General features: G+C 53.0%; 5 protein-coding genes across 5 annotated transcripts; 2 read left to right on the forward strand and 3 right to left on the reverse strand.

The window, feature by feature from the left end:
- Nucleotides 1–1,859: 1,859 nt before the first annotated feature.
- On the forward strand, nucleotides 1,860–2,810 carry CTRU02_206366 (WSC domain containing protein; the record flags this gene model as incomplete). The annotated part of the gene is made up of 3 exons (XM_070204702.1): nucleotides 1,860–2,199; nucleotides 2,255–2,736; nucleotides 2,796–2,810. 3 exons carry the CDS (start codon nucleotides 1,860–1,862, stop codon nucleotides 2,808–2,810), a joined length of 837 nt encoding a protein of 278 aa, XP_070061806.1.
- Nucleotides 2,811–5,624: 2,814 nt separating this feature from the next.
- Nucleotides 5,625–7,388, reverse strand: CTRU02_206367 (het domain protein; the record flags this gene model as incomplete). Its single annotated transcript, XM_036728038.1, has 1 exon — nucleotides 5,625–7,388. The coding sequence occupies one exon, from the start codon at nucleotides 7,386–7,388 to the stop codon at nucleotides 5,625–5,627; it is 1,764 nt and encodes a 587-aa protein (XP_036580152.1).
- Nucleotides 7,389–7,783: 395 nt separating this feature from the next.
- Nucleotides 7,784–11,537, reverse strand: CTRU02_206368 (mynd finger family protein; the record flags this gene model as incomplete). The annotated part of the gene is made up of 3 exons (XM_036728037.1): nucleotides 7,784–11,214; nucleotides 11,262–11,312; nucleotides 11,366–11,537. The coding sequence occupies 3 exons, from the start codon at nucleotides 11,535–11,537 to the stop codon at nucleotides 7,784–7,786; spliced, it is 3,654 nt and encodes a 1,217-aa protein (XP_036580151.1).
- An 849-nt stretch (nucleotides 11,538–12,386) lies between these two features.
- On the forward strand, nucleotides 12,387–14,607 carry CTRU02_206370 (uncharacterized protein; the record flags this gene model as incomplete). Its single annotated transcript, XM_036728036.1, has 2 exons — nucleotides 12,387–12,439; nucleotides 12,501–14,607. The coding sequence occupies 2 exons, from the start codon at nucleotides 12,387–12,389 to the stop codon at nucleotides 14,605–14,607; spliced, it is 2,160 nt and encodes a 719-aa protein (XP_036580150.1).
- A 933-nt stretch (nucleotides 14,608–15,540) lies between these two features.
- On the reverse strand, nucleotides 15,541–16,564 carry CTRU02_206369 (uncharacterized protein; the record flags this gene model as incomplete). Its single annotated transcript, XM_036728035.1, has 4 exons — nucleotides 15,541–15,989; nucleotides 16,068–16,216; nucleotides 16,277–16,418; nucleotides 16,507–16,564. 4 exons carry the CDS (start codon nucleotides 16,562–16,564, stop codon nucleotides 15,541–15,543), a joined length of 798 nt encoding a protein of 265 aa, XP_036580149.1.
- Between the last annotated feature and the right edge of the window lie 591 nt (nucleotides 16,565–17,155).

Below are 17,155 nucleotides of genomic sequence, written 5' to 3' on the forward strand. Positions count from 1 at the left end.
GATCACGAGCTTCGATGCAGGCGAGCAAGCGCTTCACTTTCGCTAGACACAACCAGCGTCGTGTCGTCTTTCATAACTCAACAGGATGCCCCATTTCATATGCCATGCCCGGTATCGCTATCGCTTATGATGTAGTTGAGTGGGTGTGACAAGTTATCCACGGCCCTCCCCCCTTTTTTTTTTTTTTTTTTTTTTCCTGGCTGCACAAACCAAGATTTTATGAAGGCTGCCAAGTGTATTGGCGGTGGTTGTGGTGTTGTGTTGTATTTTGTGAAGGATTTAATTGGAAAGTGGATCTGATCACTGACGGTGACGATTGTGTGTACTGGAAACCAAGCCCATGTTAGACTAGAGTAATGATGTTAAGGCGCAATCGCTAACAGGGTTGTGACGCAGCTGTAGGTATAGGATACTATGGAGGCCCATAATGTCAGTGATCTGCACAGCCAACTGCGCCCCTGACGGTGCTTCTGGTTCCTGGATTCTTCCGGGAGAAGACTTGATTAGGGACCCCTGTTGGCATCTAGTGGGCGTATCCAATCGTCGGCGCCGTTGGACAACAGAACGGGCAACTTCATCCAATAAAATCAGGACGGATGGAGTCTGTGCCAGGCACGGCATGGAGCCATTGGACGATGGCCGCGTCAAACTGTTGCCCAGCCTAAGCCCAAAACCGCCTGGGTTCCAATCGTGGCTGCTTCCCTCAGAGACTCCAAGCCCAGACTAGAGTGACTAGGAAGGGGTTAAGTGCCCGTTTGGCCTCCCCTAGTCCCAAGCGTCAGTGTCCCCGTCTGAAGGCCCCTTGGAGCTTTTGCCAGGGGAGCCTGGGCTGTTACTGGTGCCTCTGTATCATGCTCTTCAAGGCTTGCCCCAGTACGAGTCCGTCCCTCGCAGGTGATGACTGGCGGATACCACGGCTTTTTTGCTTCCTTTTTGACGAAAGGGTGGATGACAATTCTGTGACTCCTTGCCTTTTTATGCAGATGTTGTGCAAAATACGAACAAGAGAGAAGATGGTGTGTGTATTGTATGTATGCACATGTGGGCGAGGAGTGACTGACAGACATAACGGTTGATTATACTGCTAAACTGTACGGTAGTGCGTAAAGACGGTAGAGAATAGAAAGGTACGTACTCTGGGTCTACACCCACACTGCCTCCCCCGAACCCCCCGGGATGTGCTGCAAAGTGGATTCGCAATCTCGCTTTTCCTCCTCATCTCAACCCACTCCGTGCTCGTTTCCCTCTTTTCAACAAAACAAGCCATTCCCTCCAATTCCGCCCGCTGTCACTCGTTCCAATTTCCTCCCCTACCCCCCCAATTCTCTCTCTCCCTCTTCCAACCGCCTGTTACTCATCCACGATCCGCCAAGGTCTCCTCCTTTCCCTTGTTCTGTTGCGCTCACCTTCGATGTCATTTATTCGGTGATATCTCTTTTGCTGCAAAAAAGGAGACGACGACGACGACAACAATACCTTGAGCAAACCCTCGACACCTGCGAAAAGGAAAGTAGGCCTGCCGTGCCCACACATTCGTTCGGACTCGTCTTGCTTCTCGGACGCACGACCTAGTCACGGTCCTCCCCAGTTCCGACACGCTCGCTCGCCCAACATTTCCGTATCCTCGACCGATCGAACAACCGGCTCATCGACGGACAACAGTTTGAACGAACGGGAGGGATTTTGCAAGATTATCGAGTTGGAAATATTCGTCGCCGATCCCACAGCAGAAGTCATTAGCCCCTGACCCGCGTGAACGACTCTGGTCGTCACTTCGAATTCCTAGACTTCCTTAAACAACGCCCTTCATTCGACTTTATTTTTTTTCTCACATTCGCTCAACACCATCATAACCGAAAATGAAGTTTTCATCAGCCTTTTTGGCAGCCGTGGCTTTCGGCGTCGCCGCTGCCCAGTCATCCACTGGTGGTATTTGGCAGAGACCCAGCAAGCTTCCCACGCAAAATCAAATCACCTCCCATGGCTGCTTCAACGCAAATGCTACCTCGTGGAAGAAATACCCCGTGGATAACCTGAGTGTGGGCAGTTGCACGGGAGAATGCAAGGACAAACAGCAACAGGAGGTTGCTGCCATCAACGGCGAAGATTGCTACTGTGGTAACGAATATCCGCCAGCGGACTCTCTTGTTGCCGACACCAAGTGCAACTTCCCCTGTCCAGGCTATAACTTGGAGGCCTGTACGTTGTTCTCCATCCCTACTAATATGGCGAATCTTACTGACTTGGACCACAGGCGGTGGTGTTGACCTTCCTACTTTGTTCTACTCGGTTTACAACACTGGCATCAAACTAGTTGTGCCAAACGCGCAGCCTGTGTCGACCTCGGTGGCCTCTACTGCCAAGCCCACAACAAGTTCACCAGGCCCCATGCAAACGATCATTGAGACTCCGACTACGGAACCGACGCCCACTGGTGATTCCAAGAAGGGTGGCACAAACGTAGCCGGCATCGCCGCCGGTGTCGTTGTTGGCGTTGTCGTCATTGCTGCCATTGTCGGAGGCGCCTTCTTCTTCATCCGTCGCAAGCGCAACCAGGAGATTGAGGAGGAGCACCGCCGCAACGCTGCCGTGAACGCCTTCATTGGCGGTTCCAAGCCTCCCAGCAGCAGCGGTGTCTCCATGACGGACTCTCGCATGGATCCCACGCTTGCTCACCGCCGCATGAGCGACGGAAGTATCGCGGACAACCAAGATTACTCGCGAAAGATTCTTCGAGTGAGTATATCTGACAGTTTCTTGGGGGATGCAAAAATATATTGACTGTTTATTTTTAGGTTACAAACGCATGAACAACTCACGTCGCGACGACCAACGACGAGCCTACGGCTACTAAATTACTTTACATTCTGGCATCTATGGCGTTTTGAGGTGTTTAATTTCCCGACGCTGGCTTACTCGGGGACATCTTCCGAAAACGACCAGTGTCGTCGGATTTCATATGTATTAAGGTGTAGGGAACAGAAGTCGAATTTTCCGATATGGGTTTGCGTTAGATTCATCGTTTTGGACACAAAAATCGCCTTTTTAGCACGAAACCCCCTACGCCGTTCACTCCTTTTGCAAATACTTTTTAGACATTTTCTCGGATATATCCAAGGGGGCGTCTCGAGACAGTTTCCCAGACCAACCCGCCATCACCATCACTACCACCAAAAAATCTCAATCCATCACCAAACATCCCGGTCCGCCATCCACACCACCCCCGCTGGGCATCTTTTTATTTTTCACACGATTCCTCTCACCGGGGGTTTGGCCGGCCGGAATATCTCCTTAAAATCTATCGGCGGCGGTTAGGGATATCCTCTTTTTTATTTAACGACATTTGATGGAAAGTGTTGCGACGGAGTATGGTGGCGCCCTTTCCATCTTGTGTGTATAGTACAACGGCCCTCATATTATGGACGACGCGGCGGCCTTGCCGGGGCTGCATATACACGGCTGTACTCGAGCCCGACAATGCCAGCATCCGGAGGGTGTCGTGACGGCGGAAAGGAAGGAGGGCCGACTTTGGGAGTGTTGGTTGAAAGTATTCTCTGCTCGAAGGAAAGGGCCATGAGGCCGCGGTGCTGGAATTTTTTCTGATAACCTAAGCGTTCGATGTACTTGGAGGAAATGGGCATAGTAATCGAGCATTCAATGACCTCATCTTCACGAGTCTTGTCTCACATATGACAGTTCTCAGACCGCCTTGGCCCGTCTACTTGTAGTGATATCAGTAGTGGAAGGGCCGTGAACTTTGCAGTAGACAAACCCCCGTTGGCCGGCGTAGCGTCGTCACCGAGCCCCCCGTGTCACGGACCCGGGTTTTAACCTCGTGACTTGCTTTTTCCGGGGAACACAACTTGGCATGTTCTCTCAATTGAGGATAACCAAGTCACATGACATGGCGATCCGTCATACTGACTCTCTTGTCGACCGCCCCGTTCACTTGACCGCCTCAAGGACTCTCTTTACTACGCCTACTAAAGACTCTCTATGTTTCCCGTGTGCTAATTGTGCCTATCGACCTTGTCCTCCACGATCCACTCGGAGAAAAAATCACAAACACAAAACGAAGGAGAATCAAACATGTAAATAAAACGCTCAGTGCTACCTACTCTGTTCTGTACACCGACTAATGATTTATGATTTAAGCTTGGCAAATAAACGCCGTTCAACTTGGCCCGCGATTATATTTTACCAAGTTTTTTTTTTTTTCCAAAACCCGGTTTTTTTGTAAGGATCTGTTTGGGCCCCCATTCCCACAAGGCAGGCCTCCGGGCACGTGGAGATGGAACGACAATGGTAAAAAGACGCCGGATTGGATGTTAAAAGGGGGGGTGATCGCGAATGCCGGTTGTGTTAGGTTGCGAGGTCCGGTGCGTGTTGGACCGCGGTTCGGCGGTGGGTGCGCTGGGGAAAGAAAAACGGGGCTGGGTGTGTCATGTTAAGGACCCCTGACGATCGCTGGCGGTTTTCTTTTTTTTGCTGTTTTTTTTGTGAGGGGTTTAGTTAGCCTCTCTCTGTGTGTGTGTGTGTGTGTGCGTATGTGGGTGGTCGACTGATCAACCGTTCGGCGCTTAGACTTGACGATGCACCAGCCGGTGCCGCTTATGTCGATGCCTTTGGTATTATTGGATTTTGTGATTGTCTATTTGGATGGTGCAAGTAACGGACGTTGACCGCTCTTATTATCATTGGTTTTGTTAAGCTGTGAGTTGTCTGGGTGGGTAGTATGTGGTATATACTGATGGTGTGACTTGATGGAGGGGCAGACCCTGATCCTCCGTGGCCATCGGGTCCCGGTCTAGCTTGACGGCATTTGTTCACGCCAAGTCGGACACTCGAGATGCCTCTACATGTTATGACGGTGGCAACGGGGGGGGGGGGGGGGGGGATAACAAGGTGGCTGGGAATGTGTTTCAAGGCGAGGGACAATCCCATGATGCTTCGACGCGCCCTATTGTAATTCGGGTTCATGAAGAAGAAACCAGGGCTGGGAGCGGTGGGGAGGTGGGTTTGTGTGGTGTCTGTCTGCCTTGCGACTTACACTAATGTCGTCCACATCTTCAAGGCCCCTCGCCCTCCCGGGACCTTTCTGACGGGGACTAGAGAAATGGGGATTTCTGACTTTCGTGGCAGGATTTCGGGATACCGAGCTGGGTCCTGTGACGGGTTTAACTGGATTCTTGGCACACTGCCCTCGTGTGTCGACTCCCCGAGTCCCGGGTTTTATGATGTGGTATTCGGACGGGCTGTGTGACGTCTTGATCGGCCTGGGGGCGAAACGACGATCGGCTCTGGAAATCTTTTGGGCCCCGGCAAGGGAACTTTTTTCTTTGGTCTGAAGGAGGGACAGGTGAGTAGAGTTAGGGGGGCTCCCCCCCCCCCCGTGTGTTTCGTTGTAGAATATACTGGGATTCCAAAATTGGGGGACATTGCTGGAAATAAATACAAGGCTGATTTGTTTCTCTTCATACGAAACTAAAAGGAAATTGGACTGCGAGAGTCGGATATCATCATCTCCCAAGACCTTAAATCGTGTGACATGACCGCTTCTGGCTTTTGCTCCCACACACGACTAACTAACGTAGAGCACACACCACCACCACCCGTACAGCAAACTAACTCCTTGCTATTTGAGAACCACCAAACTCCGAATTTGCGGAGTCTGAGTGTACATCTTCCCAGTCCTTCGCGTCCCCAGAGTCTTCAGAGTCATACTCGCAGTTCTGGTGTAGCACAATCCTGGGGCCCTCCTCGACGACGGCATCAAACATTACGCTGCGGGGCCGCCCGTCCGGCTCACCGAGTCTCTGGACCTTCACATTCGCCTTTGGCTGATACTCCCCGCTTTCCTTTGCGAGTTTGTACTTTGCGAAAAGCCCGTCAATCTCGATGCGGCCTTGGCCGTAGAGAGCGCGAAAACTGCTATCCTCGGCGACTTCCCATATCTTCTCGTCGGATATGGGCACTGCGTAAATCTCCACGTCGGGATCCTGGCCCGCTATCTTGAAAATCAGCATGGCCAGCACCAGCGGCTCCTTGAACTCGGCGTAGACGTTGATGTAGCCCGTGAAGTCCTCCGAGAACGCGTCGCCGCTGTACCCGTAAAAGCCAAAGTCCCAGAAGTCGGTGGGGTACGGGTCGATGGACTTGAGCGCGCCCGGGTCGAACCTGTACGACAGCCTCAGCGGGCGGCGCACGAGCTGTTCGAGGGCGGCGCTCTCCAGGGGGTCGACCTGCTTGCACGTGTATATGTCCTTGTCCTGGTTCCGTTCCCCGGCCGGCCACGGGCAGCATCTCTCGGAAGACGTGCGCACGCAACCCTTGGCCGTGGAGACGAGCAGCACGAGCACGTCATGCCTCTCGAGGCACGTCGGACAGTCGTTCTGGAGACCCAGGGGCATCACCGTGGAGGTGTCGTCTTCGCACTGATACGACGACACGTGGAACCTGACGCCCTTGTTCGTGAGGGAGAACTCTGGCTTCGCGAACATGGATCGGTTTCCGAGCTTGACTCCCGAACACCCTGCGAACTCCATCGGGGATTTGGCAAAGACGCCGCGGTAGACTTGGCTCGCGTCGGTGGAATGCCACGAGAATAGAGAGGCGTCGTCGGACTGAGTGGCGATTTGTTCTTGTAGTCTCAGGAAAGCCTTGCTTCCCTCGCCGTAAAGCATGGGCATGTTGATGTCGAATATGCCGAGGAGGCAGTAAGCTATATCCTCGGGCCGCCTCGTCTGGCGTTTCGACGCCCATGACATCTTGACGGCGACGAGCACAGATTTGAGGGGCTTGGTCATCCTCAAAACGCCGACGTCGATCTGGGTGATGGACGACAGCTTCGACGCCACTTCTTCCTTGGTGAAGCGGAACTGCCAGTCGACGTCGTAGAACTCTACGTTGGCTGGCGCTATGAGTTCTTGTAACGTCCAGCCCCGGCTGAACCATCTGCAGGAGCCAAGGTCCGATAGGTCATGGAGCGAGTCCGTCTTGCTGGACGGCGGAGCCGTCGAGGGTGATGATGGGGTTTCTGGGTCTTGGGTGCTCGCCGATGGTGCGAGGTCTGCCAGGTAGACTATGCAGACGGCCGATCGTTGGTACCATGGGAACATGGAGTTGATGGCCTCGCTGAGCTCCGCGCTGCTCGTCTTGTCGATACAGCACGTGTCTACCCAGGCATACTTGAGGTCTTTGCGTCGTGCAATTTCGCATGTTTTTGCAATCTTTACAAAACCCTTCTTTTTCTCTGCTTTCGAAAGACAACTTATGTCCTTGAAGGTGACTTCCTCCTCGCCCCAGGTATGGGAGAGGATGGCGTAGACAGTGGCGGAGGGGTCCTCGATTTCCTCCAGCTGTAGCGTCTCTGTATTGATGAGCCACATTGCGACTAAACTGAGAGGTTTCAAACAAAGTGAACCATGTATCGACAGCTGATGCGTTAAGTATTCTCAAAATCTCGTCAAGTTGTTGTGAGGAAGCGAAATGGGAAGCGCGTAAGCACAATTATCTCGAGGCTGTCCCGCGACTTTAATGTGCTGTTGTTGGTTGCCTCGCTGCCATAGCCACTGCGAAGCGACCTATTAGGGATCAGTCGCATCCGCCAAAGTACAATAGCTGAATCCTTAGCGTGTGGATTGGAAACCCATGTAGAATAAGGCTGCAGCTCTAACGAGCAATTACATCAAAATGGAAAAAAAAAGGAATAGAGCTGGGGAAGCCTTTTGAGGGGGTGTTGCCATTTGACGTTGTTCATCGCTAATTAAACCTATAGCAGCCATCATTTCAGGTACTCATCGCTTTCCTCGCACTCCCCGCGATGCTTGCGCCAATCCTTCTTCTGACATTCACCACTGCAATACTTTACCCGCAAACACCGCATACATTTCTTCAACGCGGCGCCATCCTTGCCGGAGGTCTTGCCGCAATTGGTGCATCTCTCCTGTGGTTCTTGGCGGGCCGCACCGCCGCCGCTCTGCTTCCACGCGTCAAAATCAACGACATCGTCGACGAATGGCACCGCAAAGGTAGGACTGATGGCAACACGCGTGGCATATTTCGCCGCGGTATCCCATTCAGGGAGGCCGACGAAATCATCCGGCAACCGCCCGGCACCGCACGAGCACAGGATCGGCTCGCCTATCCTCAGCGACACGGGTGCAGAGCCGGCTTTGCTATACTCGCACGATGACTTGTGATCCCACGTGCGACTGCGTTCCGCAAGAGAAGGAAGCACCTTGCGCCAGAAGACGAGCTCCTCGTCATTGACGGTGATGGAGCACATCTCCAGCGTGCGGAGGATGAGCAGGAAGGACTCGAGCTCCTTGACGATGGACTCCGTAAAGGGGATCACGGCCGCATCGAGAACGATGGAGCCCGACGAGGCGTCAAGTCGGACCGCTGATACGAAAATGAGCATGTGCGTGCCGCTGCCGTCGGGATGGCTGAGGCTGAAGAGGCCCGTCTGGCCACCCTGCAGGCCCGTGGAGAGCATGAACATTGTGAAGAGGGATTCTTTGAAATTGAGGCGGTTGGAGGTGGAGAGGCTCTCTCTGCCTGCGTTGACTTCCTCGCGCATCGCCTTCTCGCGGACGGAGAACTGGAATGATAGGAGAGTCGTGATCCAGCGGTTGGCGGCCTTGTCAGTAAGGTCGATGATGGGGAGCCGATCAAGGTTGAAGTGCGGGGTGTTGAGGTCCGCGGGAATATTAGACAGGTTCCGGGCGAGGGTTGTTGGGTAGACAAAGTCCGAGAGGACTGATTTGGTCTGAGGATCGGTGGAGGGCGTGGCAAGAGGGGCGATGACCTCAAAGTAGGCTGACTTGCGGGCGATGCGCGTTTTGGCTTTGCTTGCGTCAACCGGGATGGGGAAGACGAGAGGGTATACGTGCTCTTTGTTGCCGAATACGATGTTGATCGTGAAGGGCGATTCTTGCTCCATGGTGACCGGGACCTTGTCGGTGAGAAGTTTCTTGCCCTTGTCAGACAAGAAGTCGAGATGGCCTGTGATAGTAGCGATCTTGTCCTGCTCCTTGGTTATATCGGCGGTAAATATGGCTTGTGTCTCGCCCTTGGTCTGCGTCTCCGATTCCGCGACAGCGCCGGCAGCTTCACAAGTAGCAGGATACCTGGTCTGGCCAGGCAGGTGCTTCGCAATGTACACGCTGGATTCATCTCCCAGTTTTGCTTCGTGAATTTTCAACTCCTCGCCCAGCGTCTTTTGATAGACGGCAATGTTTTGCGCAGAGGCTTGGACCTCCAGACGAACGTACGAAGTCTTGCGCTCCACCTGAAGGGCCGCTGCAGGTACGTAGAATGACGCGATGAGGGGGGAGTCTCCGGCCCAACCAGCGGGATCAGGCTCAATGGTCACGGAGAAGGCGTTTGTTTCTCTGTCACCGCTGGTTTTGATGGTACCGAAGGCGAGCTGGACATCGTCGAAGAAGTTGTGCCATTTATGATCGGCATCTTTGCCAGAGACCATGGCTCCTCTTACGGTTGGAGATGCTATCTTTGCCTGATCTGAGCCGCTGAACATGCGAGTTATCCCCTCCTTTGGGACGACAAGGCTCACGGCGACGACCTCCGGAATAGATTCCCACGAATCGAAGCCACCGAGATTTCGGTTAGGACGAATGTCCCTTCGGAGCCAGTCTTCGGAGAAAAGGTCCTGGGTATGCAGTTGGAGGGACAATTCCTGTCTCAAATTGCCTGTAAACATCAGGCTTCTCTCGAAAGAGTACTTCTCGAGGAGGATTCTGATCGTGGTTTCGAAATCAGACACAGAGAGTCGCAGTTTCAGATAACGCAGCAAGGCAACGAGAGTTCCGCGGTGGAAGTTGGTGTAGGCAGTGTTCCTGATCAGCTGCGTCATGGAAGCCTTGGAGATGGAGAGAAGCTTCATTGGATTCTCATGGGCGAAGATGTCAAGATACGTCTTAAAGACGACGCCGGCAAGAGCTTCAGGGTCAACCTTGAGGGGTTGCGCGGTGTTGACACCGGAGAAGAATTTGCTCTGTTTCCAGTTTATGCGACAGTGACACTGGCTCTGGGTTTGATTGTCAGGACTGGACATGCCAGAGGTAAGGCCGATGAGTATCTCATCAACCCATGATACCGCGGTAGAGTTGGTCCAATATTCAACCGGACTGGCACCCAGCAACAGAGATATCGTGGGCCCGTCGCCAAAGAGTAGCTTATCGAATGCCTGTTTCGTAGTTTCCTCTGTCTTGAGAAGAGTCTCTGTGAAGAGAGACGACCAAGGGCGGGCAGTGAGAAGAGGTAGTGCGGATGTGATCAAGCTAAGTGTACCGAGATAGTCTGCGAGGTTGGATGTGTCGATGGCATCGAACGATGTAGGTGCGGCTCGTTTGCTGCCGTAAACGTCGGGGTCCAAAGAAAGGGATCGAACATCGAACTGCCTGCGGTACCAGCCGCCCGACCTCTCTTTCGTCACCACAAAGTGTTGGAGTGTCTGGCAAAAGGCCAAAGCATCGCTAACAACGGAGCGAATGACAAGTTTCTTGGTTTTAAGCAGGGTGCCGCACGCAGCTGCCCATTCTCTGAACTGGGTCTTGGCCGCTGCGTAAGCTTTCAGCTCATCATCTTTCTGTTCAGGTCTCAGAGGCGATGAATTGCTCAAAGTAACGAAAGCATTGGCGAGGTGGAAGCCAAGGATTGGGTCGGTGCCGTAGTGGAGGACTCTGTGCTTTGACAAGGTAGCGGCAAAGAGGGGGTTCGGGATATTGGCAGAGCCACTGGGTTCGGCAAAGGCAGATTTCCAGTACGACTCGGAGGCCTCGATGATGTTTTGGAAATTTTGCAAAGCGACTGGGGCAGCGGATCGTAGACCAGTCATAACCTGGGCGTCGTTGCCGAAAGCGATTCCTCGAATCTCTAAAGAATACCTCAAATTCGCCTGGAGGGCCGCCATGTTCGCGGATATGTCGTCTGAGGAGGCGGCATCATGAAAGCTTTTCCAGATCGTACGAACATCGTCAAAGGTGGCTTGATCGGAGAAAGGCAAGGCTTTGCCATATGAGCTGGCTTTCCACGAAGCCAAGGACTCTGACGCCGCAATAAGCTTCTTGAGTTGTGCCGAAAGAATGTCGAGGTCTGATTTGGAAAGACGAAGGTCATAATAGAGACTCCAGGGTGTATTTGTCGATGCGTCATTGTCTAGTAGTAGCGAAAATAGCAGGATGTTACGCGCTTTAACTGGTCAGTATAGGTATCTGCGACATGAAGAGGCTACATACCGATGATGGCCTCATCCAAATCGTTGCACGTAATATCTAGACTTCGGCTGGCTAATCCCGTGTCAGTGGATTCTAGCGGGCAAAAATAGGGGAAAGTGCCTTACGTAGTCCAACCTCATTGTAGGCTGTGTGCAAGATGTGTCTCACGTCCCCGCACCCCAAGAGTAGTAAACTGACATCGAGACCTTGAGGCAAAGCTCTTGCAAGGTTCAAAGCTGGAGTGTTGCCAACGGGATAGAAAAAGGTTGTGGAGTTGGCAACCGTCGGGGTCAGCATCTTGTCGGTTTGGTGAGACTAGCTGAGTGACAGGTATTGCGCTGTAGTAAACGCTGGTCGACGAGAAACGAGTGAATAAAGGCGAACTTTTGATGTTTATATGATTTAGTAAGATTGTACAATTATGGAATTGCTAAGAAACTCGGCTTTGTTGGGAACTTACTAGGCGGCGATGGGATCTTGAGTCTCACTATTCACCACATTAAGCTGGGTGGAGTTGAGTATTGGCCAGTAGCTGGTGTGTAGATCCAGGTAATTGCCAATTTCTAGGCTCGGATGGCGAGAAACGAAGTTAGACAAGAATAAACTTGGTATCTCGAAAGATCTGCACGGAGCGATTCAAAGGCGGGCCAATGTCCCTGTCGCCTCAATAAACAGATCAACTGGTGAGCGATGGAAGCTCTGAGCTCACACAGCTGGAGCTCTAAGAGTTTCGGTATGGAGCGGGGGGCTTGGACACAGATGGTGCCAGGTGGTGACAGCCCTATTATCAGCCGAATCACTGCACTGCATCAGACACACCGCCTAATGCTAGCCACACTGGCAGAAAAAGCCCTGTGGGGACCAGCCACAGAAGCTGCCGCCTGCGATGCTTTTCGCGACTCTCATCGCGTTTTTGCTTGAGAACCAGCTCCAACTTCAGTATCCGGGAAGTTAATCGCAGTCTGCGTGCAATTGCTCCCCGCAACATCTCAACCCCCAATTCATTGCCTTGTGTATCATCTTTACTCCTGGACGAAAAACAACCAAGGCAGGCACTCTCGAGCGCCCATCGTTTACGCCGATCGCGAGGCTTCGGTATTGCTTCCTTCCACCATCCATCGAAAACAACCATCACAAGAATCAGCCATGGCCCAGCCCACGCCACGGGTTCGACGCACGTCGCAAAACACACAATATACGTACGCGCATTGCCTGGAAATATACTGCTTTGCGCCAGATTACATGCTAACTTCGTTCTAGCTACAACCTCTCGAGACGCATCCACAATGTGAAGACCTACCCTGTCCAGTCTCCTCAAGGAGCCACCATCCTTCTTTACGGTCACGATAATGGTGTTACCATTGTATGGAAGGGAGGGCGTCGATTCAAGCCAACGAAGAAGCCATTGCCATCTCCAAAACAAAATGGGGCCCCGGACGATGCGGTCATGATTATTGATTCCGACGAGGACGAACCACCAGCCAAGTCATCGAAGGCTTCAGCGCCCTTTATTGATAAACCCGAGTTTGAAGATGCTGAGGAGGATACGCCATATCCTGAAATCATTCAGACTCTCGATCTTTCTCTTGGCACCGCTGCTCTGCATTTGGCGGTATTGCCCATGACACCATGCCCCGCTGAAGACGCAGCTTGGGAAGGAGCTGATGTCCTCAAGGAGAAGATGGTCTTCACAGTGGCTTGTGCCACCAACGAAGTCTATGTCGTTACTCTTCCACTAACGCCACCGAGCCCTGAGAGTAAGGCAAGACCGGAGCTGAGATCCAGTCTGTTAGCTGGCAAGGCAGGTTCGGGCCAGTGGGGTGAGAGGGTCATCTTCCTCGGCGGCCAGTACAAGCACAGTGAAGGCGTCGCCATGTCATTAATCAAACCCAAGACATCCTCCAACTCAGAACGGATACGGGAACAGTCTGGTGCCTCACAGAAACCCCGTCTCGTGGTGGCATCTCATACCCGCGAGGCAGCTGGTACCCTACGCCTTTGGGATGTTCCCTTGGATGTTCAGCCTGGTGAAGCTAGCGGCCGTATCAACCCTTTCCAAACCGAGTATCTGCCTAGCCCCCTCTCGAGCATATCCTTTAATCCTACACACCTCACTCAACTGCTGACGGTAGCTTCACCGCATGCCGTCCGTATCTACGATTTTGCACTGCCTTCCCTGCCGCCTGATGACCAGGCCACAGGCCCCTTCCCGAGCCAAGGATCATGGCTCCTCTCCCTGTTCCAGCCTTTCACACGCCCTACATCTACACGGAAACCCATTCTCGATGCAGCTTGGATCGCCCATGGCAGAGCTGTTCTTGCTCTACTCGCCGACGGTACTTGGGGAATATGGGATGTGGACGGTGCCAGCCCACTAGGCGGCTCTATTTTGGGAAAGAACAGCTCTGGAATCAAGGGCGCTGCGCTGACAGCTTTCAGTGCCACTGGGCATGTCGAGGGTACGGGCCCCTTGCGAACCACGGCTGCTGTGCCAAGGTCAAATGGAAACGGAGACTTTGTACCCATGACACCCCACAGCCGACGTGATGCTGCTGCATCCTTGAGCGCTGGTGGCTCTCTAGAACGCCTTGTGGCTATTAGAGGCGGCATTGCTGTTACTCCCTTGCCTGGCAGTGGCTCGGGCTCTGCTGACGAGAGCGTCGTTCTGTGGATTGGCGGACTCGATAACGTTTCTGTCATTCCTGCTGTTTCTCGTTTCTGGGATTCCCAGCTGAGACGCGGCTCTGGAGGCGGTGTCAACCTATTCAGTGGCACCACTCCCACGAAGATGATCCGACTACATGACCTATCCACGGGACTTCTGGGCGAGCGTTGCTGCGGTGTGGGAGCTGCTGTGAACTTCGCCAAGCTCGAGGACAATGACGGAGGCTTGCAGATCGAAGTTCTTGTCATGGGCGAGAGCCGATTGGTTATCGTTCACGAATCAGAAGATGCACCTGGCGCTAAGATCGGGGGTGTAGTATCAACTCGCCGGCGTCTATTCGGCGACAAGAAAGCAGAGCCGCCTAGCGCCATCATTGTCCATCCCCGACCAGACCAGCCTCGCAACGTCTCCTTCAACCTGAGCGTTAACAAGACGAGAAGCCTGCGCCCGAAGTCCCGCGGACGCGACAGTTCTGTTCCCGATGACGACCCCACCCACGATTTCACGTTGCCGATCGGACGGCCAAAGTCTGGTTTCGGTTTCGCCGAAACTCTCAGCGCTGCCGCGGATTTGCAAGACGACGTAACGACACGTGATGTTGAGGTGGAGATGTTGGATATCTTGGAGATTGATCGAGCTCTGGAGAATATGGAAGACGACCGTGGCAGTGGACGCAAGAAGGTCTTCTTTGAGGATAACTGAGGTGGCCATTTCGCTATGCTGGCTAACGAATCTTGAATCAGACGAGACAACAAAATGTACGATACCCATAGGCCGTTCCAGCTACAGCACGACCCTTGGTACGCGCCAAAGACTAATGCCGTTGATGCCTTATTACTATTATCTTCTTTTTCTTTTCCCTGTCTTTCACATGAACCACACTATGCACATTAGCCGAGTCTTTCGAGGCTAAGGCATCCGCACGTCAAGGTGGAGCGCAAGGAGAGATTCATCCTTGATCCAGCTCTGTATTACGAGCGGTACATTAAGAAGCCGTCCTCTGGGCTCTTTCGCAAGGCACAAGATCGCAAGATGAAGTGTTGTCGGGGATGCCACAAGACGGAGCCAACGTTTCCTACATATTGGACAGGGAATTTTTACGGGCGGGGGCAACTGGGTGGTTCTGCTTGCGAATTGACCATTTGCTCTCCCAGCCTCCGCGTCATCCTGCTATCTGCCCCAATCCCGGACTCTGGTTGCTCTGCAGCCGGGGAAAGATGGGAGGGGTGGGGGATGTCAGGGTTGGGAGGTGGTATCGTTGGTACATATTATCGATTGTTTGTGATCTGAAGTGATGATTGTTGATGTCCCTTGTTTGTACCTCATCTCCAATTTGTGAGCACATGTTTTCTTCCTCCGCATATGCGCCCATTGTCCTTGTCCTTGCCCGCCACTACCATAGCCTCGGAATTCATCGTCTTCGTCTTTAATTCATTTGCCGTCGTCCTCATCTGGGGCTCCCACCGGGTATTCGTACAAAGAGAGGGTCGTCCAAGCTGCTATAATCACCTAAGCAGCGCCATGCAGAAATAGCATCCAGTTGTATCTCCAACACATCCCTACCTCTTGCAACGCTTTCACTCATATATCTTTGACAACCTTACATGCCAAGCGTTCATTCACCTTCAAGCTTCTTCATATGTGTCCATTTCCAGCATTCCGTGTTGTACTTTGTCCGTTCATCTCGTAGACGGTCCCTGAATCCAACTCCGCTGGCGGAGGCGGGTAGCTCCCATTCATCTCGTACACTGGCTGCGGATTCTGCTGCCAGTTTCCCACCGGCGAGGGGCCGCCATGCGACTTTGCGTATGCCGAACCCAGGACAGACGAGTCGGGTGCTTCAGCCAAGTCTCCGTTCTTCCGCGGGTCGTCTCTTCCAGCTGCTCCCCTCCGTCGCCGCCTCCACACCATGAAGACAACAAGGCCGATTATTGCGATGCCTGCCAAAGGCCCGATGACTGCGCCGGCTATCCACGCTTTACTCGACTGGGACTCGGAAGGGCCGGGGGCGGGCGTATCGCTCGGGGCGGATGTGGCTGGTGGTTCTGTGATGAGGGGATCTGTTTCTGTTGCTGCGGCTGTGGCTGTTTAAAGGGGGCAAGGGGTTAGCTCTTGATCTCGTTGCGAAAATATGTTGAACGTGATTGAAACAAGACACTTACACCTTGCGGTCATGGTCGCACCGAGCTCCCGGTACATGATGGTGCCCCAAGTCGAGAGGCGGCAGTGGATATGCGTCATGATAGGCTCCCCTGACGGGTAATTCTGGTAGATGGATACCGTGCCACATTGATCGCCGGCACGGGTACCGCTGTGATGGCTTTGTTAGCTATTTCTGATATAATCTCTCGTCCTACGGACAACGTCTTACCAGAACCGGCCGGTGCCGCTATCAGAGTATAACGTGTTGTCGCGGCATGCCGTGACCATTTTGCAAGAGGCGGAGGGGCAACATGTCGCGTAGCTCCCGGAGGTGATGTGTGTTTGCTTGAGAGGGCAATAGATGGCGGTGACTATACGGCGTTCGAAAACCCCATGAGTTACTCGCACTCTTCAAAATGAAAGCATCATGATAGACTCAGGCAAGGCAGAGTGGCTTACACGTGTCTCCGTCCATCAACCAAGCCCTAAAGTCATGTCGCGTAGAAGTCGGTTCCATCTTGCGGCTACCACTGCGATTTGCAAATGTTTTTTTTAGAGACAATGGGCACGCCGCGGATGACAATAGGGATAATTCAGTGGTTAATGTGAGCGATGGAGCAGGGACATAGGTCTGGATCCAAGGGCCGCGGTGGGTAAAGGGCACTGATGCCAACAGGCCACAATGGAAGGATTCTTGGGAAATCTCTTTGAATTAAAACTATTTGCTCGCCAATTCAGGATTTCTGTGTATCGACCAATGACTGTTTACAGAATCCTACTCGGCGTCGCAGCATACACGGAACCCGGGCGAAGATGGGCGGCAGTAGGGCGGAAGTCCATTCGCTTGTTCCTAGCTGTAAGGCTTTCTTTGCCACTTCGCCTTGCACTAGACAGCAGGCTCTTGGTAAGTTGAACGCGGGTGGTGTGATTTGTCCGGTAGTGCGTGGCACAAGCGGATGTAGGGGAAATGAGCGGGCTGCTATTCTTGATACGGGAATTGCCAAGGTCTTACATGCATACAAAGACCGGGGGGGATTCGTGGGGTCCGTATGCCCAATGACGTTTTCTATCTCGAGCTCAGTTTCAAGTGTTAGGTACATACTGATTG

This window comes from Colletotrichum truncatum (assembly GCF_014235925.2).
Source record: "Colletotrichum truncatum strain CMES1059 chromosome Unknown Contig_0003, whole genome shotgun sequence".
Classification (NCBI taxonomy): domain Eukaryota; kingdom Fungi; phylum Ascomycota; class Sordariomycetes; order Glomerellales; family Glomerellaceae; genus Colletotrichum; species Colletotrichum truncatum.